Source organism: Colossoma macropomum, unplaced genomic scaffold (genome assembly GCF_904425465.1).
Source record: "Colossoma macropomum unplaced genomic scaffold, Colossoma_macropomum, whole genome shotgun sequence".
In the NCBI taxonomy this organism is placed as follows: domain Eukaryota; kingdom Metazoa; phylum Chordata; class Actinopteri; order Characiformes; family Serrasalmidae; genus Colossoma; species Colossoma macropomum.
This window is the reverse complement of record NW_023494795.1, coordinates 401,238-425,025: the sequence shown is the minus strand read 5'-3', so window position 1 is coordinate 425,025 and position 23,788 is coordinate 401,238. Positions and strand designations below refer to the sequence as shown.

The following is a 23,788-nucleotide window of genomic DNA, read 5'->3' as shown; positions in this document are numbered from 1 at the left end:
ACACACATCATCAGGCACATCTCTGCCACAGTGTCGCTCTCCATCTCCAGACATCCACAAATGTAGTCATACACACTCATTCTTTCCCAGCTCACTCACTCAGAATAAACAAGGAGAAGCACATCTGCACAACCACGACCCATTCAAGACTGCAGCAGACTGACTTGTCATGAAAGGACATTTGAACACTTGAACACACATGGCAGTGTTTTCTGAGCTCTAACACACCTGACTCAACTCTCAGCTTGTTATCAGGTTTCTTGTGAGGTTAAAATTGGTGCGGTGAAGCAGATAAACATGGGTTTAAGGCCATTACACACCAAACATGACCTAAAATAAACAGCACAAAATTGTTGAACATGATTTTTCACATCAGAACTACACAAACCAGTTTGTATTGGAATTTCACTGTGTTTAAGGGCAGTTTCACCCTTTTTTTGAGCATGTCTGCATAATTCAATGGTTCATGTAAACAAAGTCACACAGAGTGTTTTGAGAAACTTACCACTTTCTTTACAGTGGTGGTGATAGGAACCAGGGGTCACCATGACTACAACACAGATATAGACATTTCATTTACTATCCAAAACCACCAGAGAACCTTCGGAGTTTATATATGAAATGTTGATGATGGTAAAATAGTGTTAAATAAAAAAAAAATAATAATAATTTTTTTGGCTATTTTGCTGTACAACACCCTGCAAGTCCCCCTCCGCTATGAATGTTTCTTAAAAAATGTTTTAGGCCAAAATCTGATCTCAGAACTATTATATGTCACAGACATCAGGCAGCATATTTACAATTTACAATCAATTTCTTTAATAACTTTCTGGGAGGGAGTTTTTAGAGGTGGATGTCTGGTTCCTATCACCACCACTGTGAACAATTCTGACTCAGCAAGTTTCTCTAGAACTGAGCATTTCACACCAAACCACTCTGAAGGACCTTTTCACATCTTAACTATTTAATTATGCAGAAATTTTGCAGAGTTACCCTGTAATGCTGTAAAAAAAAACCATAACTGCAGTTTGAGCTGCTAATCTTTTAGAAATTTGTCAAAATGTTTCACTTACTGTGATGGTCAGTGTGCTGGTTATTAGTTGTGCAGGTGTATGAAATAATTAATTGATGCTCTGAGTATAAAGGCCTTTTCATCTGGACACCACTGTCTGTCCTGCTCTGTTTCAGCAGACGCCTCAGCAGCTCAGCTTTGATGCTAACAAGCAGCAACGGCAGCTAATAGCAGAACTGGAAAACAAAAACAGGTAAAACATGCACAAAACACAGCACTCAGCACAGCTGAGGTCTGCATGTCTACAATGCCTATTTTCATAGTTCAAGCATTTGGATGTAAACAAAGGCTTAATCCCATTTCACCCCTTCACCCCTACCACTCAGCCCTTAGCTCTCCATTTTGTGTGTTTACTTCTATGAGTATGATGTCCTGATTCTTGTTGAGATAGAGGGGCAGGGCGAAGTGTTGGGGCTACATGACCCTCCAAACGGAGGTTTTTCAGAGACTCCAAACAGAGTGATATGAGGAAAAAAGAAGAAATGCCAAAATGGAGCACAAGAGACCAAAGAAACCCACGAATGTGAAAATTTTTAACTGTTAAAAAGTTACAGTAACTATTCTATTATCTTAGTTTAAGGTTGTTTGAATGTATTATGTCCCTTTTTTCATAATGAGCCTAAAAAATCACTAGTAGTAGCTGATGTCTCAGCAGCTAGCTCGCTAAATTTCCCATTCCACCTTAAATGGTCCAGCAGTTACATTCTGGCACCTCAGGCATCAGAACTGCTGCTACATTTAAGGTGAAACAGGAAAATTCAAATAAAAATCTGGCCAATATCTGACTTCAGCTTCATATCACTGAAGAATTAGGGGTGTGTGATAATAAATAATTGCCCCTCTTTGAAGGCATATGATGCCCTAAATGTAACTAAAGCCCAGCAGTGAGGAGCTGAACTTTACCCTCCTCTGCTGTCACTGCAGACTGGCAGGGTCGCCTACAGAGCAGCGCTAGTAGCTGTTAATGAAGTGATGGTCTTTTTATTTGAGGGTCCCTTTTCAGAGGGAAGATTTCAACCACTACCCCTGTAACTCAGTTCCAAGGGGCAAGGAGACACTCGAAAACAAGGGGTAGGGGTAGAAATAGGAAATGGGACTGGACCGAAGTCATTCAGAGTGGTTTGGTGTGTGTTGTAAGGCAAAAGAAGTTCTAAGGGCCCCAAAGAAAACTTCTTTTTTTCAGGTTTAGCACTATTTTCCCATCATCAACATTCCATATAAACTCAGAAGACTCTGGTTTCCTGGTTCCTATCACCACCACTGTAAAGAAATCTGAACCATTTCACACCAAACCACTCTGAATGACCCTGTTTACGTCTTAATGATTAAATTACGCAGATATTTTGAGAAATTGGTGGAGTTCCCCTTTTAATCATACTTCTTCCAAAGTATAACACTGTTATAATTCATCTGAAGTGATGGTGAAAAAGCTGATGTGGTTGTGTCTGTGTAGGGAGATCCTGCAGGAGATCCAGCGTTTGCGTTTGGAGCACGAACAAGCGTCCCAGCCCACTCCAGAGAAAGCCCAGCAGAACCCCACCCTGCTGGCTGAACTCAGGCTGCTCAGGTGACTCCAGCACAGGATATGAGGGGTGCAGCTGTGATCTATGAAGCTGTTTTTATTTATTTAATAGGCCAGCCGCTTAATTTAATTAATATTCAGACCGTTGAACATTCTGACCTCTCACTTCACCCCCTCACGTCACCGTCATCAGAGTCCCATCTGTGCAGCAAGCGGGTTCTTCTTTTTATGTTGCAGTGAAATAACAGAAGCCTTTTTACAAATATCCACAGTCGCATTGTTTAGAGTTCGTTTTATTAAGAAACATTAAACAAAAAGTCAGTAATTTATCATGTGAAGGGTTTCTGCAGCCCCCCACACCCCTTATGCTGTTAGATAGGAATCAGTACAGGTTATAATGTGGTAATGTAGTAACTGATAACTGATGCTAATGAGTAACTGTGTGTGTGTGTGTGTGTGTGTGTGTGTGTGTGTGTGTGTGTGTGTGTGTGTGTGTGTGTGTGTGTGCAGGCAGAGGAAGGATGAGTTGGAGCAGAGGATGTCTGCTCTGCAGGAGAGCCGGAGGGAGCTAATGGTGCAGCTAGAGGGGCTGATGAAACTGCTGAAGGTACACGGACTCACAGCACTCACTCCTGCTGGAAACGTGCTTTCTGTAAATGAGCAAACCTGGATTGCACAATGGTGGACATCACTGCTGCACTATAACCCCCCCCCATCACCTCCCCCTCCACCCTTTGTGAGGTGTCCTCCTTTTATTTTGTTTCTTTTTTTTATTGCTGAGTGTTTTTTACTGGTTGGACTGTGTGATTGGACCCGTTATAGTTGAGAACAAGGCCTGAGATCTGGATCTGGATCTGGCACCTACAGTAGACTACACACTACACTACCTACACTATACGATTTTTTTTGCCCGATTTTAACCCCGATTCGCCCCTTGCAGCAATTTTTCACAATCTGAAGTGATTCTCCGGCCGGGAACTCGATCAGAAGCGACTGACGGATGATCTGTTAGTGTGATCTTTGACCCTCCGATATTATCAAACATGTTTACAACTTCTGAGTCCTGCAGTTTGAGAAGGTCAGAGATTCACTCAACGAGTGATTCAAACAGCCAACCAGAGAGCTAGAAGAGCAGAGAAACAGGCGAAGAGACATGCATGAACAGACATGAGACAGCAGAGCTGAGTGTAAAACACAGGCAGATAAGAGTCGATATCGTGTTTATAACGTTGGATCCAGACGTCACGTCACTCTCTTACAGTCTCAGCTCAGCTGCCAGTTTGCTCAGCTCTACTGTGATATCAGCGTTTCTCACCACATATTAAACCCCAGTTCGCGCTTTCGCTGCGCATAAAAGCACAAACAGGTCCAGAAAGTTCAGCTCTGTTTGTGTCGTGTGATCTGAGGAGTTCTGGGAGTTTGAGTTCTTATTCGTAGCCCAAACTGGTTGTGTGTGTTATTCTCTCTCTTTGCCCTGTCGTCTAGTCTGAGCGCCTGACGACAAAGAAGACAGGAAACTCTGTGACAAACTGACGTTAAGTTTGTGATGCTCTCCGTTTAAGCTGTGTACTGTACGCCCAGCCTTAGTGGATCTGGCACCTTGTTCACATATTAAATACTTTTTTAAAATATCACCATAAGATTTCCTCCAAAACAGCTCAGTATATGTGACGCACAATGCAGAACAGTTTGCTAAACAGTAGAATGCTGTGTGTTGCCGTGTGTCATGGTACGCACACTGTTTCACTTTAAACGTCTGTTTGCAGCGCAGTTAAGAAAACAACAATGACGCTGTTTATCACTCGCAAATGCGCAGCTACTGCTGCGATTATTCATCTCTCAAAAGGGCTGAGCTCAGTGGTGCTGGCTTCTGACATAGAATTCGTAACGAAACATGCATTAGAATCTGTTTTTTTAGCTTCCAGAAACACTTGGATTTAATCGGATCTTGTTTGTTTGTTTGTTTATTTGTTTGTTTGTTTGTTTGTTATTTTCGGAGACTCCCCAGGCCCCACAGAATTGCCGAAAATTAATTTTCAAATTAAGTCCCAGTTAAAAAGACAATAAACGTGTGTTCACAAACATTAGTAGTGCAGTAGTGCAGTACACTATAGTGCACACAAGTACACATTGACTCACTAGAGTTCAAGCACACATGAATACATACACTTACACGTACAGCCACTAGAGGGCACCAGCTGTCTGAACTCGTCTGTTCTCCTCCTCTCTCTCCGTTTACTTTTCATGTCTGGTTGTGTCACTTCTTTTCCTTCATTCATTCTCTCACTCTTCACTCCTCTGAATAACAGGTTAGACTGTGTGTTTTATTCTTTTAATCTCTTCTTCTCTCACTCTGTTCTTCTTTTCCTCTTTTCCGCCTCTCTGCTGTCCGCTGTAGGAAGAGGAGCAGAGGCAGGCTGTAAGTTTCCTTACACACCTCTGTGTTTGTGTGTTGTGGTCTCCTCTTTCTCACATACTAGTTCTTTTTTGATGATTAATCAAGTCAGCAGTTTGGGCTTTTTAATTTTGCAGAGCTTTCAAAAAAATTACTATTCTGAAAAAATATCATAGCTGGCCAAAGATAACAAGTATCTCCAAAATGGTCTCTTTACATGAGAGGGCAAAAATGTTCTTTGCTTTAATGTAACTTAACGTAAAGATATTTTATTCAAAACAATTTTGGAGCATGCCGTAATCCATTCATCATGAAATTTTCACACAGTGTAAAAGTTGAAAATGAAAAATCATCAAAAATTGCAATTTCTTTTTCCATTTTTTTATTATTTTTTGGAAGGTGACACTAAAAAGGAAGCATACACTGTAAATACACACATAAATATGTGGCAAAAATGTATGTGTGAGTGTGTAAATAATAAAATATGTGAGAGACCGAGAGAATTAGAGAATCTAAAATATGTGTTATCAGGGTATCTGAGGGTATCAGCAAAATCAACTAAATGTTTTCCAAAGTTATTTTTAAGAAATCTTTAGTACTGTGTCCTGGTATTTCATAGCAGAATGTAATGTAGAAGTCTGCATTTGTTAAGTACTCATAGCACCACTACTAATATAACACTATTTTCTGGTAGCTGAATGTTGTTGGAGTAGCCTGTTACCTTTTTAGCTGTTTAATTTAGGCCTAAAAAACATTTAATTTCATATACAGAATTACAAACATACATGTTTTAGTGAGATCCTGCTGGTGTGGGTTTCCCCTCTTTCAGTGAGGCTTACAAAAGCAAGTGCTAATGGCTCCCTCTTGTGGAGAATCTGCTAAACACACCTTTTAATGACCTGCGGATATGTACTTGGGATGTGTATGCAGACTAACGTAGATATTCAAGTATCTGTGAGAGTTCAGGAACGAATATCAGACTTCAGACAAAAGAAGTGACGTTCCAAAACACAGACAATGAAAACAATACACTAACTTTTTTCTTTCTTTTTGATTTTTAATTTAGAAAATAATCAGAGAATTTTTTTTTTCCTGGCAAAAAAATGTGCACATTTTATTGATTATTATTGTAGTCAATATTATTAATCCAGTTTGAGTCGTCACCTTCAGATCGATGCATCAGATGCATTTTTATATTCCTAATAGTTATGCTTACAGCATATTCGTTATAATAATCCGTATCTCTTTCTCCGTCAGTCTCAGGCAGCTGGCTCTCCTCAGACCTCACCTGGCCAAGGCTCTTCTCGTCCAATCCCCATGCCCATACGCTCTGCAGGCACCACCCCAACCCACACAGGCCACGCCCCCTCCCACATGCCCCAGGACTCTCTGGCTGGAGTGGGCGGAGACGTGCAGGAGGCTTTTGCTCAGGGTGAGAAAAAAAAAACATGTTCTTCATTCTGCTTGAAAAATCTGTCAAAAATCATTCGGCCAACACGTTTCTGAAGTTAAGTCATCCCAAAAAAACGTTGCTTGCGTTGTTTCTGAGGGGTTTCTTCCATTTTTATAGACCACAGTAAGTCAGAAACCACATAAGCAGGTTTATTAGAGGCTGCTGAACAAACTTGGTTTGAGGAGTGATGCTAATTGGTGGGGAGCTTCCATTACATGTTAACTGCATTAGCCCCACAGCTCCAGTGCTAAAACTAAAGAAGCCAGTTTCAGACAGTAGACGTGTCTGGGCTGATCGACTATGTTTGAGGTAAGAGGGGGGAAACTGGAATTTGCATCGTGACACTTGGTTCCTATCACCACCACAGTAAAGACATCTGAGTCAGTAAGTTTCTCTACAGTGAACCATTTCACATCAAACTCTCACCACTCTGAATGACTTTGTTTACATTACAAGACGCTGATTTATTAAAATTTTTAAAAAATAGTGGAGTTCCCCTTTAAAGTTCATACAGTTCACTTCCCAGCCCAAAGACAGCCTGAATTTGAGTAGATGAACTATGAGAGCATATATTACAGTGATTGTGATGCTCTGTTTGGAATAAATTTGAGGACTGTAGTAACAAAATATCAGGTAAGCCCTATTTGGATGGGATTAGTTTTACAAGGGGAGGTGGGGTAAAGCCAGTTTACCTCAGGATGTCTGTAATGTTTATGAGCGATTTGCACAGGATGAGAAATCTATAAGCTATAATGACAGAGATGGGAGTGGCTACTCGATTTACATGCCAGCTTTAATCCAGAAAAGAGTAAAAAAAAGATGGTAAAGCATTTAATTTGACCAATACTGGGTTCACCCTAACCATTTACCCCGCTGTCTTTTAGGGCCACTGTTAATAAAAAATAAAAACAGTAGACTTCGAGAAAAAAGTAGTAATATTTCCAGAATAAAGTCGTACTATTTCGAGAAAAAACTCCTAATATTTAGATAAATAAAAGTCGGAGAATTACAACATTGAAGTGGCATTAATACCAGGAAAGGCCGCAGTATTGTGCCCAAAGTGTTAAATGAGGGGTGGTGAGTTGGTGGAGTTCTACTTTCATATCGATTCACCCATAAAGAAACACTCAGTCTCCCTGTCTCTCCTGCACATCAGCACCAGCCTGTTATTAGTATAAGAACTGGCTGAAACGGCTGAGCAGGAAACTGTGTTTATCTAGAATAGAGAGCCAGACAGACTCGGAGGAAACTGTCTGTCTCTGTTGTTGAAGGAGAACCGCAGACAGGGTCGTCTACACGCTATCGGGGGCTACATCTCCCCCCATTCAAAGAGGGCATGAAGTTTCACAGACAGTGAGAATGATGATCAAAATGATCCACAGAGAGACAGGAGTGAGTGGAGCTCCGGCGCCAGTACAGCAACCAAGACCCCAACATGTTATGGCAGCCCCCCTACAGTTAGCCCCCCTACAGTTAGCCCACCTTATCCTCCAAATATTACGACTTTTTTTCTCTGAATATTACGACTTTTTTGTCTGAGTATTACGACTTTTTTTCTCAAAATATTACGACTTTTTTTGTCTGAATATTACGACTTTTTTCTCGAAATATTACGACTTTATTCTCAAAGTCTACTATTTTTATTTTTATTAACAGTGGCCCTAAAACGCCGTCATACTTAAGTGGATGGTTTTCTTGGCCAAAATAACAGACCCGGTCCGGATTCACGAAAGTGTCTTAAGAAAGAAAATCTTTATAAATGTATAAATTCCTAAGAAAAAAGTTCTCGTCTTAAGAACTTAAGAATTTTTTTCTTAACTATTTTCCCAAGTATAATTCTAAGAACAAGTGGTGTTCTTGAAAAACATTGTGCCTCGTTCTCCAGAACCTTCCCTCGTTTTTTTCTAAATGTGTTCTTGAGAAAGGAAAGAAAAAGTCTACGTCAGATTCACGACGTGCTTTTAAAGCGCAGAACTGTTCTCACCTTTGTGCTCTTGACTGTGTGTAGATTCTGTTCTTACCTGAGAACAAATCCCAAATCAGAAAACACTGGTGAACGTCAGAATCTTCGTAAAAACTGCGTAAAGTGGGTTTTAAGAGGAGAGCGGTTGGTGAATGAGGCCCACTGTGTACTTAAATGTTGTCTTAACCTCACGACAGCCTCACACTTGTCTTAGGCTGTAAGAGTTGACGAGGTGAGAGTCTAAACCAGGGGTGTCAAACTCAACCACTAAAAGAGCCATATTAAAAAATGTCGACAGATCTGAGAGTCAGAGAACGACGATGTTTGTATTTCATTTTTAATTAATGTAGTGCTGTAACCCGAACTGACCACTGCTTAGTCAACATACAGGCACTTGTTGTAGGCCTTGAAATATTACATGAATACTTGAAATATTTAATATTTAAACGTCCCCTGTAACTGCTGTCCCATAGACTGTTGTTGGGGTAGGAGAGTCAGAGCGCATATTACGCTGCAGTGCATGCTGGGAACCGTAGTGCAGTGCATCGTGAAACAGGCTAATATTAATCGAAAATTAAAATACTTCTGCGGGCCAGATAGGATTGTGTCGTGGGCCTGATCTGACCCGCGGGCCTTGTTTTTTGACACATGGGGTCTAAACGAACGCTGCCTCTCCTGCTCCTCATCCTCGTCTCTTGCTTTTTTCCGCCGTCACCCCACAATTATTGTTCCTTCTAGGGAGGATTTTTTTCCTGTCGGCTGTTTCGTCCTCCATCATTTCCAGTTCTTGTTAACTATTTTTTTTTTAAAACCTTGGTTTATGTTTTTCCTCCATTTTGCTCCTCTGAGTGGATTAAATAGTGGAAATAACAGTTAAAACAAATCAAAAATGTATCTCACGGCGTTTATGGTAAGCTGTGAAATGCACCAGAGCCCACATGAGAAAACAATGAAGACTTAAGAAAATCTTGAGGAAATAATTAAAATAATATTTGAGGACTTTACATTTTTTCGAGAATTGCATTTAAGAACATTCTTACGAACTTCTCAGTGTTTGTCTTAAGAACCTTCGCAAGTTTTTTTCTTAAGAAAGCTTTCGTGAATCCGAGCTGCATTGGTAGAAAATAATCGCAGTTTAAATCACAATTACAGTATCGAACAGAAAAATCATAATTAGATATTTTCCCCAAATCGTTCAGCCCTATCCTGATGGGGACCGAGCTGATGGACCCAGCATGAGGGTGAAGGAAGTCGAGTAAGAACTCGCAGAAAAAAGTCGTTTGGTTCTGATGGAAGATTCCAGAGAAAACAAGAGGTTTAAGTGATAAGGTGTAAGAAATCCTGCTTAATCTGACCAGAAACATGCATTAACAAAAGATCAGTTTTGATTCCGAGTTGACTTTACAGCCATAATAAAGCCCCAACTGTCTCTGCTCAAAACTCTTCACCCCCACTCTGTTATACACATTGCTGCACTTTCTCAATGATCAACTGGTTCAGTTATACACTCTGTTACTGCAGTGGAACAACCTCTTAATAATCTTTAAACCAGTGTCTCTCTCTCTCTCTCTCTCTCTCTCTCTCTCTGTGTTGCAGGAGCACGTAGGAACCTGCGTAATGATCTTCTAGTGGCAGCTGACTCCATCACCAACACCATGTCCTCTTTAGTCAAGGAGTTGCACACTGGTAAGATAAATATCTGCTGTCGGAACAAAACCTCACATCTCCAAAATGGTAACTTTACAGGAGAAGGAAAAAACACACTTTACTTTCAATGTAAGTCAATGGAACCAGACTTCTTTCCGAGTCATTTTGGGCCGTTTCTTTTGGTCCATTCATCATGAAATTTACACACAATGTAAAGAACAACAGGTATTTTCAAATTATGTCAACAACTGAAAAATGGACAAAAATGGAGATATGAGTGTTTTGTTCTGACAGCAGCGAAATACTTATGATGCACCATGTAATGTTAGAGTTACAGCTGCTGCTGTTACTACTGAAATGCATACATAGTTAATTACATAATTAGATAAAGAACTATTTACATTTACATTTGGCTTACGTTGAGTCCGCACTGACATTTTTGTTCTGGTGCAGAGTCAAAAATGACAAAAACATAGCAGTGGTTTATCTTTCTGCAAAACAAGGTTGTATGCAAACTTTCAAATTCAAATCAAATTCAAATCATAACAAAACATCTCTTCTTTTATTTACACACCAATGTGGTATGTAGGTTATGAATCTTTGCTTTCCACGGTCTCTCTGCTGCCTTCAGTGAGCTACGAGTGAGAAATAATTCAAATAAAATGACAGCATGTTTTTGTTAGCGACTATATCTGCGTCGTCTACCTGGCTGTGGATAAATGAGTTAAACTCATCAGACCTTTTAACATTTTATCCATAGCTGTGGTACATTTTATCTATAGATATGGTACATTTTATCCACAGCTATGGTACATTTTATCCATAGCTATGGTCCATTTTTATCCATAGCTATGATACATTTTATCCATAGCTATGGTCCATTTTTATCCATAGCTATGGAACATTTTATCCATAGCTATGGTCCATTTTTATCCATAGCTGTGGTCCATTTTTATCCACAGCTATGGTGCATTTTAACCATAGCTGTGGAACATTTTATCCATAGCTATGGTCCATTTTTATCCATAGCTATGGTCCATTTTTATCCATTTTATCTATAGCTATAGTACAGTTTTATATATAGTTTTATCCACAGCTATGGTGCATTTTTAACCATAGCTATGGAACATTTTATCCATAGCTATGGTCCATTTTTATCCATAGCTATGGTCCATTTTTATCCATTTTATCTATAGCTATGGTACAGTTTTATATATAGTTTTATCCACAGCTATGGTGCATTTTTAACCATAGCTATGGAACATTTTATCCATAGCTATGGTCTATTTTTATCCATAGCTATGGTCTATTTTTATCCATAGCTGTGGTCCATTTTTATCCATTTTATCTATAGCCATGGTACATTTTATCTATAGCTATGGTACATTTTATCCATAGCTATGGTCTATTTTTATCCATAGCTATGGTCCATTTTTATCCATAGCTATGGTCCATTTTTATCCATTTTATCTATAGCTATGGTACATTTTATCCATAGCTATGGTCTATTTTTATCCATAGCTATGGTCCATTTTTATCCATTTTATCTATAGCTATGGTACATTTTATCTATAGCTATGGTCTATTTTTATCCATAGCTATGGTCCATTTTTATCCATAGCTATGGTCCATTTTTATCCATTTTATCTATAGCTATGGTACATTTTATCCATAGCTATGGTCTATTTTTATCCATAGCTATGGTCCATTTTTATCCATTTTATCTATAGCTATGGTACATTTTATCCATAGCTATGGTACATTTTATCCATAGCTATGGTACATTTTATCTATAGCTTTGGTAAATACTTTTTAATAGATTTTTATATTTATGTTTTATAGTTTAAATGGTTTTAACTAACTTTGTCACCAGAGCCAAAAGGTTAAAGTGTTTAATGGATCTTGAATGCAGATACAGATACTGTACTCACACAGCCGTATATGTAAACATGCACAGCTGACTGACTGTGATGTCTGTGTTTGTGTTTGTGTTTTCGTGTGTAGTGGAGGATGGAGGGGATGAAGAAGATGAGAGATTACAGAATGGGAAGGACAGAGGTACTTTAACCGCATTACCTAGAACTGTTTTGAAGCACTAGATGTAACGTAGTGCTATTAAAGGGGAACTCCACTGATTTTTTTAAGTTTCTGTATATATAAATCACTGCTGATGGAAACAAAACCTTGAATCTCCATTTTTGTCATTTTTCAGTTTTTGACATAATTTGAAAATGCCTGTTATCCTGTACATTGTGTGAAAATTTCATGATGAACGGACCAAAAGCAACAACCCAGAATGACTTGGGGAAAAAAGTCTGGTTCCATTGACTTACATTAAAAGTAAATGTATGTTTTTTCCTTCTCCTGTAAAGTTACCATTTTGGAGATACGAGGTTTTGTTCCGACAACAGCAAAATGATTAAGATATTAAGTCATTTAAAGTGGTTTGGTGTGAAACGCTCTAGAGAAACTTACAGAGTCAGAACTGTTCACAGTGGTGGTGATAGGAACCAGACGTCCACCTCTAAAAGCTCCCTCACAGAAAGTTACTACATGAAATGGTATGAATTTGAGACATTTACAGTAATTTTCAAAAGATTTTGGCCTAAAACGTCCTTTTTAAAACACATTCATGCTGGAGGTGATACATGCAGGGTGTCATGAGGCAAAATAGCTCCCAAAGAAAACAGCTTTATTGCTATTTTATTATCATTAACATATAAAGCTCAGAAAACACACATAGGTTTGTTGGTATTTTTGGATAGAAAATAAAACATCTTTGTTTTGTAGACATGGTGACCCCTGGTTCCTATTACCACCACTGTAAAGTTAAGAATTGCCTGAATGTAGCATTCTCAACAACAGAATGATGTAGAAATTTGAAATATTGGTGGAATTCCCCTTTAGGCACCCAAAGACAACATTCCCTAGAAACATCAGTGAATTCTAAATCACATGTATGATAAACTAGCAATTATATCTGCAGCTGAGAAGTCAAAAAAATGTAATTATTATTATTGGTATTGATATTGAAATTATGAGCTGCAAATGGACTGTAATTACTGTATTACTGTAAGTATACATTGTCAGAAAAGTAAAAAAAAAAAAAAAGTTAATCTGAGAATAAAAAGCAATACAGTATAAACTTCAGCCTGGCACAGCTGAATATTGTGTGTATATATATTTGAATACTTTTATTAATGTTTTAAATGTTTTTATAACTTTTTTTCAATGTAATTAAAGGGAACCAGTTGCTCAGGTTGTCAGGTCGATATTAGGCCGTGAAGCCGGTGTGTCTGGCGTGTGTCTGTGCCGCGTTAGCGAGCTCATTAAGCCTTAATTACTCGTTAGTATTAATGAGGGAGATGTTTACGAGCGAGGTGGGGTAGCGGGTGTTTTTTTAACTACTTCCTGCCAGTCAGAAGGGCCTCAGACACAGAGAGAGCGCTCAGGGCTTTATGGGGCGGCTCTCACTGGGAACCAGCCTCATTACACCCGCTCCCTCCATCCATTCCCTCATTCCTCCATCCATCCATCCATCCCCCCCTCCATGTGTTCATTAGGTTTGTGAGTTATTCCCTTTACCTTACTGAAGCCTCTGGACTGCACACACGTCTTCACTGATTGGACGCTTAAACTTTTATCATTCCACAACTTTCACGTTACGTTAAGTTTTATATTGTGTATTAAAGAGCTCACCTGCTTAATTTTTATATTTTATATTTATCCCTTATAAATGTCCATCATAACATTTATGGTTTTTTCTCATAAAAACAGTTGTAATTCATTTTTCACTGTTTTCTCAGCTCTGTTAAACAGAACTCCCTGCACTGCGTCTCATTCAGAATGCAGTCCTGACGGAAACGTTCCTTATACGTTTGGTATGAATGGCTGGAGCCAACCTGCTATAGGCTGGTTAGGTGGATTTATGTAAATGTGTTTCATGACATCACAAAAACCAGGCTGTTTTTGTAGCTTGTCTTCCTTATAAGGACTGTATGGCCTGAGAAGTGAACAGTATATTTTGAAATTTTAACAGTGTTTTATGTGAAACATCACACTGTCTTTTTTTTCTAGAACACCTTAGCAACCACATAGGATAACAGCAATGGCTTAGCAACACCTTAGCGACCATCTGAGATACCATAGCAATGACCTAGTAATACTTTAGCAACCGCCTGGGATACCATAGTAATGGCCTAGTAACACCTTAGCAACCACCTTGCATAACGAACCAATGGCCTAGCAACACCTTAGCAACCATCTGGCATAACATACCAACGGCCTAGCAACACCTTAGCAACTACCTTGCATAACGTACCAATGGCCTAGCAACAACTTGGGATACCATTGCAATGGCCTAGCAACACATTAGTAACTAGCTTGCATAACGAACCAATGGCCTAGCAACACCTTAGCAACCACCTTGCATAACGTACCAATGGCCTAGCAACACCTTAGCAACCACCTTGCATAACATACCAATGGCCTAGCAACACCTTAGCAACCACTTTGGATAACATGGCAACATCTTAGAAACCGCCTTGGATAACATAGCAATGGCCAAGCGACACCCTAGCAACCACCATGGATACCACATCAACAGCCTAGTAACAACTTAGCAACCACTTAGGATAACATAGCAATGAGAAGCAGCTCCTTAGCAACCACCTGAAACAGCTTTGTCAATCCAGCCTAAAGTTTGTTCATGATCTTCCCCTTCTAGTGCGGAAATATGAAAAATTAAAATATTTACAGCGTTTAAAGGCTGTATTTGAACGCGAGCGTTACAGTCACTGATTCTATCAGAGAAACATGCAGCCAGGCCTCAGCCTGCACTACTCGGGATGGGTCGAAGGGTCAAACTAGGAACATGGTCTCATAATGAAGTTTTCTCAAGATATTATATTCTGAGTTTGTGCACCGTCACGCAGAACCGTGACCTGATTTTCATTCTGTTTTGCAGGCTAAGCCAAATGTGAAGCTAGCGATACCAAGTGAGTGTTCAAGGCCACTTGTTTGAATTTTTGTTTTTTCCTCTTGCATAATCTTCTCTTGTACGTTCTTAACCCCTAGGCCAGGGGTCGGCAACACAAACGTTAAGAAGAGCCGTTTTGTCCTTTCAACAAAAATCAAACCACTTTGGGGCCACAACGTTTTATGTTTATATAACCATCTTGGCTGTAAATATGTCTCAGTGTGTGCTGATGTACTAGTATAGGATTAAACATCTAATATAAACAAAAAACGCAGACTTACTTTGCTCTGCTTTAAACTTTAGCTCAGCTATAGCTGCTTTTCTCGCATCTCCAGCAGGAAACTTTTCCGGAAAAGTAGAACAGTTTCTTGTAAAATGTCTCTCAGCATTCGACTTTTTACGAGGCTGAAGTCGCTTCTCATTCTCCAACTTCTTGACTGAATTTTCCCGTTCCACCTTAAATGGTGCCTGAGGCGCCAGAATGTAACTGCAGCACCATTTAAGGTGGAACGGGAGAATTCGAACGAGAAGAATTCAAACTTCAGCTTTGCGACTTTTTTAGTGTTTGTCAGTTTCTCACTGCAGATTAAATGTATTAGGAAACCAGCTGGAGTGATTATAAAGGCAAATAAGTCCATTCGTCTCCAAATTATCGATGTTCGTCTTAAATCTCTCTCTTTGCCGTTTCGTTAGCTACTAGCTAGGTGAGACTGTTGTCTGTGTTGCTATGGTGACCAGCAGTCTGCGCTGATCTTCAGGGTTACAGGGTGAATCAGCAGTTCTACATTAACTCCAGAGTTTAAGACCATTTATTGTTAAACTGTGTTGAACGATCAGCAGAGCTTTATTTTACTGTAAAGGAGGATTATTTTATTATTACCTACGAATCTGATTCTGCTGTGGAGCCACAACAGGGACAGTAAAAGAGCTGCATGTTGCCGACCCCTGAGCTACAAGCCTGCAGTTATTATTGCCATTTTGCTGTTTTCCTTACTGTTAAATTTAGGCTCTTTATGGAGGGTGTGAACTTATTTTCACATAGAAAATCAACAAAATATGCCATCTGCACTTGCAGACTTGTGTACTCTACTGTAGGTCAGAGTGTCTCCTCTGTTTTTATGCCTGTGGTGGCTTTTAAACCGTTGTACTGTAATTCCAGGTGCGGTGATTGGACGGCAGAGAGCGATCGCTCGGGAGGCTCCACCCAAAGAAACCAGGCACATCATTCAGCCACTGCTGTCGCCATGGCAACATCACGTCAACCAAGCCTAGGGTTTAGTGGTGCTCCATCTTCTGGCTCGACCACTCAGAGGATAGTTTGAGGATGTGGGCAGGGGTGTCGCTGTGTCCACTGTTGGTCACTGTGGATGTTGTGTGTGTTTTCTTGTTGTTTCTTGTGTTTTGCTGAACAGCTCTTTCTTTAAGTAGTTTAGTTTGGTTTCGCTCGTTGATTTGGGAGTATTTCATTAGCGATTGCTGCGCCAAAAGGTATTGCAGAACTACTGATTAGGTCTAGTGACGATGTGCTCATGAGTGTCAGATTGATTGACAGCTCAAAGACGCACCCGTTAACGGTTTACAGAAAGTGACGTGGCTCGGTGGACGGAGTGAAGTGGTGATGGAGAGAGAAAGAAGGCAGGGAGGTGAAGGGAATTGAAAAGGATGGTTGAATTTATCAATGACAGGTTGATGACGGGTTGAGTAGGTTGTTTTGTGGCTGTGGTGATGTTGATTGGGGGGTCAAGTTGATGCAGATTAAAGAAAGACTTATTGCTGTATGACTGGTCTGCTTAAAGGGGAATTCCACCAAATTTTCAAAATTTCTACATAATTCAGTGGTTGAGATGTAAACAAAGTCATTCTGAGTGGTTTGAGGTGAAATCATTGATTGTAGAGACTCATTTCTTTACAGTGGTGGTGATAGAAATCAGGGGGTCGCCATGACTACAACACAAATTATAGGCATTTTATTTGCTGAGTTTTATATGTAATGTTAATAGTGATAAATCTGAAAAAATGTTTTCTTTGCATGACAACACCCTGCATATACACCATGAGCGGCTTTTTAAAAGTATGTTTTGGGCCGATATTTTCTCAGAACTGTCGTAAAACAATGAGTGTGTTTTACATGCACTTCATAATCCGATAACTGTCAGTAATCTGATCAACAAGTTTACATGCACCTGAGTAATCAGATAATGTGAAAAACGTAACGCAGCAGAAAACGTAACGTAAAAAAAATGGCTTTTTTTCAAAACATTGCGCCACTTTACCTGAAAATATGAACAAACATCATCTAGAAGATGAAGAATATTTAAATCCTTTATTTCGTCGAGCATGTTGTTGGTTTCAGCGTCGCTCCAAAAGTGTTTTGCTGCGTCTCGCGGTGATTCTGCTCGCTTATTTCCAGTATCAGTCTGTTTTCGCACATGCTCAGACTGAGAAATCCGAAAGAAATCAGAGTAAGAGTTTACATGCACTGAGAAATCTGATTACTGAGCTAAAATCCAGCTCTCTTTATTTCCGGAGTTAATCCTTTATCAGATTTCTAGACCTTACTCTGATCTAAGAAATCAGAGCGTGCTGTTTACCATTTGAATAATCAGATAACTGCAGAAATCCGATAATGATTGGATTATTGAGTGCGTGTAAACACAAGGTCTGAGGCATCAGTGTATTTGTAAATGTAATAACTGTGTGAGTTGGTAATTTTCTCTAGAACCACCCTGAATGACTTTGTGTACATCTCCATGATGGAATTATGTTAAACGTTTGAAAAACTGATGTAATTCCCCTTTTCTATGGAACAGAACCAAAAAAGGGGTCGATTGCTGTGCTGTTAATTTATTTTTTTGTGTTTTGCGTTAGATTTTATTTATTTTAATAGGACAGTTTTAAGCTTGTAGGTGTACATTTGAAAAGCGTTACGATTATGAGTTTATATGCTTGTTGTCCAGACAAACTGTGAGCCTGGTCTGCAGCTACGAAGTCAGCATTAACGCTCCACTGGCTTTATAGAGGAGCGAGGCTCAGACTGAAGAGTCTGGTCGTCATGAAGAATCATAAAGACTCGTATCTGCGCTGGAGTTTGTGTATATATTAAAGGAATGGAGTATTTAGTTTTATAGAAGCTGATTTTAGGTACAGATATAAAGACAGAGACTGAGAATATACTGTGGTTGGTCCTGAACTGGACTGCTGTACCCATGAGGTCTCGTTTTGTAGTTTTTAATCCAAGCACTGTTTGTAGTCCTTACATTTCAGGCTCTGTTGAGTGCACATTTCACACACACGCACACACACACACACATACAGCGGCGTGCAAAGGTTCGGGCACCCCGGTCAAATGACATAGTTTATTTGTGAGAATACAGAGAACACGCTTGAAGGGGAATTCCACTAAAATTTTAAAATATTTGTGCAATTCAATCATTGAGATGTAAACAGTCATTCAGAGTGGTTTGATATGAAATGGTTCATTGTAGAGACTCAGCGGTGGTGATATATGAACCAGGCGGCAACGTGACTACAACACGGATATAGCCGTTTTATTTACTATCCAAAACCACCAGTGAACCTACCAGGGAAGAGTCTTCTGAGTTTTATATGGAATGTTGATGATGGTAAAATAGTGGGATTTCAGGAAAAATAAGCTTTTCTTGGGATATTCATAACCATTTCATAAGATATGGGAGCTTTTAGAGGCATTAAACACTTAAGACATCTGGTTCCTATCACCACAACTGACTCTGCAACTTTTTTGAGCCATTTCGTATCAAGCCACTCTGAATGACTTTGTTCAAAATTTGCTGGAATTCTCCTTTAAATGTGGCATTTTTGCAGATTTTATTGCACAAGTTCTATTTCGCTGTTGTCGGAAGAAAACCTCGTATCACCAAAATGGTAACTTAACAGGAGAAGGAAAAAACCTACTTTACTGTTAATGTAAGTCAAAACCAGACTTTTTTTTTCCAAGTCATTTTGGGTCGTTTCTTTTGGTCCGTTCATCTTGAAATTTACACACAATGTAAAGGGCAACAGGCATTTTTAGATTATGTCAAAAACTGAAAAATGCCAGAAATTGAGATACAAGGTTTTGTTCCGACAACAGCGATTTATTTGTTGTGAATATAGAAAAATAAAATGTGCTATAACTTTTGCACAGGCCTCATTCTGTTTTTTACTTTTCTGTGTTAAATTCAGGAAATAAACAGTGATTATGCCTTGAAATTTGCCGAAAATTTGTTTTCTAAACAGTTCGCTTATTTACACTTAGAAAATCAACAACAACAACATGCCATTTGACCAGGGGCACCCAAACTTTTGCACACCCCTGTATCTGACCTGCTGGGTTTTACTTATAATGTGTATGCGATTGCAAAATGCTGGATTGCCTCAGTAACGATGCTGCCTTCATTTACTAGAGTCCCAGAATTGTGGGAAATGTATTTTTCTAGCCGTAATGGCGTTTCCTGGTCCTGCAGTCGGCTGCAGCCAGAGGAATCATTGTCATTATCTAATTGTGCCAAAATTACTTGTTGAATTGCGGTTTTCCTGTGTTTGTAGTCTCCTGGTCTCAGTTTATAGGCTTTAAAAACCAGCTGTGCTCTTTTTCCCCCCTGTTGTGTTACTCGCTCATGATTCTGGAACTTTCTGAGCGTCTGGCTTCGCTAACAGGAGCAGGTTTGGGTTCTGCACTCCATACAGATTAGATTTAATTTTTAATTTTTCTGCATAATTTAGTGGTTGAGAGACATTCGGAGTGGTTTGGTGTGAAATGTTTGATTGTAGAGACTCAGATTTCTTTACAGTGGTGGTGATAGGAACCAGGGGTCGCCATGACTACAACACAAATATAGACATTTCATTTACTATACTACACTTACTGTCGCTTTAAATTTTTTCTTTTTTTTTTCTTTTTGGCAAAATTTGAAAATGCCAGCTGCCGTGTACACTGTGTTCAAATTTCAGGATGGGCCGATAAAATAATTTAAATGGCTTAAACAATCTTTTTACATTAACTTGCATTCAAAGTTAAAGATGTTACGATTGTGTTAAAACGTCAGGATGAACAAACCAACAGAAATGATCCAGAATTACCTGGAAAAAATCGTTACATTGACTTGCAATAAGTTATCTCTCTAAATTTAGTGCATTTCACATCAAACTGATCTGAACGACTAACTCTGAATTTTGCTGAAATTTTGGAAACTCACTGGAGTTCCCCTTCAATAAAGAAGGTGAATATGTAAATACAGATTAATTTGAATGTCATATTTTTGATTTGTCTGACTGCTGAGCTCATACCTAACCCTAAAAATGACTGGATGACATCACTTCCTGTTTTCCAGAACTGGGGCCTGTAGTTTTATAGCTGAAGCAGATTTTACTGTTGGTTCTATAATTCAAGGGACGGTCCACCACTTTTCAATAATTTGGCTACTTCTTCAAAGAAAATACCCTTTTGTCTTAAAAATCACCTCAGCCTTGATGATCTTTAGAAACTGAGATACTGAGTACTGATTTCCACAAAGTGTTGGCACCCTCGTCTTCAGTGAAAATCCCCTCTATTTTCTTAATTTCCTTCTTTCCTAAGAGGACTTTTCTATGGACATTTTCTAAACCTCAAGCCACAAAATTGCCACTTTTCAGAAATGGACTTGAAACTGTTGTATTTTGTATGATCAGATTTCATTCTCAGCTCTCGGAAGTGTAAGCAGTGGGGAGCGGTGGGTGGAAAAGAAACGGTCATTTTATTTTCCTCTCAAGACTGAATGCATGTTGACATTTGCAGTGTGATTTTGAAATGTGGTGGTGTGTCTTTTTGTGTTCTGCTCAGCACAGAGTGTTTTGACCAGCAGAAAGAGGTGTGTTGGGGGGGCACGTGGTGCTGGGAACCGTCAGCTTTCTCCTCATCCAGCCCCCCCTCCCCCGCCCCTATCAGTCTCAGAGAAGACCGCCTATGACTGTGTTTCAGATTTTTAACAAAACGACTCCAAAAATGAACAAATCTCTAGAGGCATGTTTCTGATGTCCATGATTTTAAATGCTATGTTGTATCCAGAATAAATGATATTTTTAAAAGGAAAATTACACTTATCTCTCTCCTTTCATTCTTTCTTCTTATTCGCTGTATTACACAGAATAATTATAGCTTAGCTTAATAATTGGAATTGTCAAGATTTTTTTTCTTGTTATTTTTCTGTTAATTTTTTTTGTAATGGTTAACTGTTTGAAAACCATAATTTTTCGAACTAGTCTCTGGATTTTTATCTAAACTTTTTTCTGTTCTAGGAAAAACTCTGTGGCCTCTCTAGGTAAATAATTAATTGGAAAAAAACACACACACACACACACACACACACACACACATATATATATATATATATATATATATATATATATATATATATATATATATAATTTTTTTTTTTTACTCAACATGGTGTCACACTTTTAATTAATCACTGCGGCCATGGCATTGCTAGATTAAATTGCTATAACTCATCAGTCATTGGTCCGATCATCTCAAAAGTTAAAAAAAAAAAATTGTATATATTGAGACTCTGATTGGGGTCTGCGAAATTTTGTTCAGATTCGCCTTTAGGGTCATTAAAAATGCTATTACAGTGTTATTACGAAGTATACAGATAAACCATTGGTATCATTTAATTCAGTCCACTGACCTGAATTATTTTGTTAATTCATTTTGAACTGCTTGTCTGGTATTTTGGTTTATTCATTCACAGACTACGGCTTATTATATAAAGGTCAAAAGGTCAATCTGAACAAAACTTGGTGACCATCTTTGTTGAAGGTCCCTGATTAATAATCATGTCATATTAAGACATTTTGACAAATTCTGACCCACTTTCACGGAGCTCCTCTATGCCAAAATGGCCCCTTATGGGTGCATTAGGCCTCATTATGGCCTACATCAAATCAAAGGGTTAAATATGGAGAAGCAAACCAGAAATTTTGCCATTTGTCATGTAGTTTTGACATCTACATTTAAAATCTCTTGAATGTTCTACAAATCTTTGTAGATCAGTACATATGAATGTAAACATATATCCACTCTGCCTTTCATTAAGGCCCAAACAGCATTAGGCCTTGTTAGGCCTAATTGGCTTAAACTACAGAAGGGCTCATACTGCTGATGTGTGCTTGAACCCGCTCGTTACCGCCTGCGGCTGTATTTTTTCATTTGTTTTTGCGTTATTGTAGGTGAGGACCAACGAATGAAGGACTTAGAGAAGAGTATATATTTCTAGCCTTTGTCATCAGCACTGTAATAATAATCCAATTATAACCATTATTACACACTACCAAGCAAATACATGTTTTGATGAATTCCTACATGAAAATAAGTTTACTCGTCCATTACAGGCAACAAACTTAAATGTGCCATTTTTTTTGCAAATTTTCTCCAATTTCCATTCATTTGCTGTGACATGTTGGCAAAAATGTGCCATAACTTTTGCACAGGCTACATGCTTTTTTTCCAAAATGTTAAATTCAGCAAATAAATAGTAATTGTGCATTAGAATGTGCTGAAGCGTGTTCTCTGTAGAGGATGTCTTCACTTACTTTCACTTAGTGAATCAACAAAAAAGTAGAATTTGACCGGGGTGCACAAACTTTAGCACAAGCCTGTATAACACGGTCTTGCAGGTTGAGATGTGATCGAACGTCTAGATAAGAAATTTTGGACTAAATGTGAGCGAACAAACCAAGCGCATAATTTCTAAAGCAATCCATTGCCTCATGAGCTCAAAGTAGGGGGCGCCGGAGAGCTCGTCATCACTGTCCAACACAGAACAAACCTGTTAGCTTGTGGATGTAAGGTACGTTAGCGTGGCTGAAAAGACCCCCAACAAACTCCAGTTGAGGATGAAGATGTGAGTTGTGTGTGTGGAGAACAGATTACATGCAGTAAAAATATAAAAATTTCCCTAAAATCTTAAAAGAGAAAAACAGTTCCGTTAGCTAACAATAGCATTTCACTAGCGAGCTTGTTTTGCTTGTGTTATCAGTTATACTCTGGATGTTGAGCACAAACTAGCGGAATATTGGGGGCGGAGTTTAGAGGGGGAGTACCCTTGTTAGTGCCTCAATCAAACATCAAAAGTTTAAGAAGTTGTTCCCAGACGTACATATTTCTCATTACGATATCACGTCTGGCCCTTCGAGACTAAACCATTGATAGTGTGTTAAATTATAGTCAAATAGACATAATTTCTTTAAAACAGTCAGACCATCATTTATTCTTTGTTTGTTTTGTTGTTCCAACAGAAAAAAATGTATACTATAAAGACGAACTCACTTCTATCTTTTAGTTCATCTTCTAGTCTGAATTTCATCTGAACTTTTGTCTATGTTAATAGATAACAGTGTCATGAGCCCTATTGGAGCTGGATTAGTTTTCCAGAGGAGGCCTGGTAATGTAATCTGTGCATGGTTCGACTGGCTGATTGGTACGGGATAAGGATCCCCAAATTATCGGACGTTTACGTCAGCATTATGCTTGGGGCGCCACGCATCCGAATAATAAAGCATGATGTGCGGCTAAAATAGCATACAAACTAGCATTAGGCTAGTAAAGTAGGTACTTTCAACGTATGAAATGCAGCCAAACAAGACTTTCAAGGTATTTCATTTTCTTTTTCTTTGTAATTTGGTTGGTTTGGTCATTTTGTGACCAAAAATGTTGTGGATTTATTGTCATGAACTTGAAGCTAAATGAATTGGGGCTGAT

General features: G+C 38.9%; 1 protein-coding gene across 10 annotated transcripts in view; it reads left to right on the top strand.

Moving 5' to 3' along the window:
- Positions 1-21,125, top strand: part of dtnba (dystrobrevin, beta a) — a 63,930-nt gene extending 42,805 nt beyond the window's left edge. For 4 of the 10 annotated variants that reach the window (XM_036581120.1, XM_036581114.1, XM_036581112.1 and 1 more), the window contains 9 exons: positions 1,189-1,265; positions 2,526-2,639; positions 3,105-3,201; positions 4,993-5,013; positions 6,247-6,421; positions 10,002-10,091; positions 12,057-12,110; positions 15,019-15,049; positions 16,190-21,125. In XM_036581120.1, the coding sequence (XP_036437013.1) occupies positions 1,189-1,265; positions 2,526-2,639; positions 3,105-3,201; positions 4,993-5,013; positions 6,247-6,421; positions 10,002-10,091; positions 12,057-12,110; positions 15,019-15,023 (633 nt within the window). In that variant the 3' untranslated portion in view covers positions 15,024-15,049; positions 16,190-21,125. The remainder of the gene's footprint in view (positions 1-1,188; positions 1,266-2,525; positions 2,640-3,104; positions 3,202-4,992; positions 5,014-6,246; positions 6,422-10,001; positions 10,092-12,056; positions 12,111-15,018; positions 15,050-16,189) is intronic. The other 6 variants (XM_036581116.1, XM_036581115.1, XM_036581122.1 and 3 more) reach the window with 4 other exon arrangements.
- Positions 21,126-23,788: the final 2,663 nt, after the last annotated feature.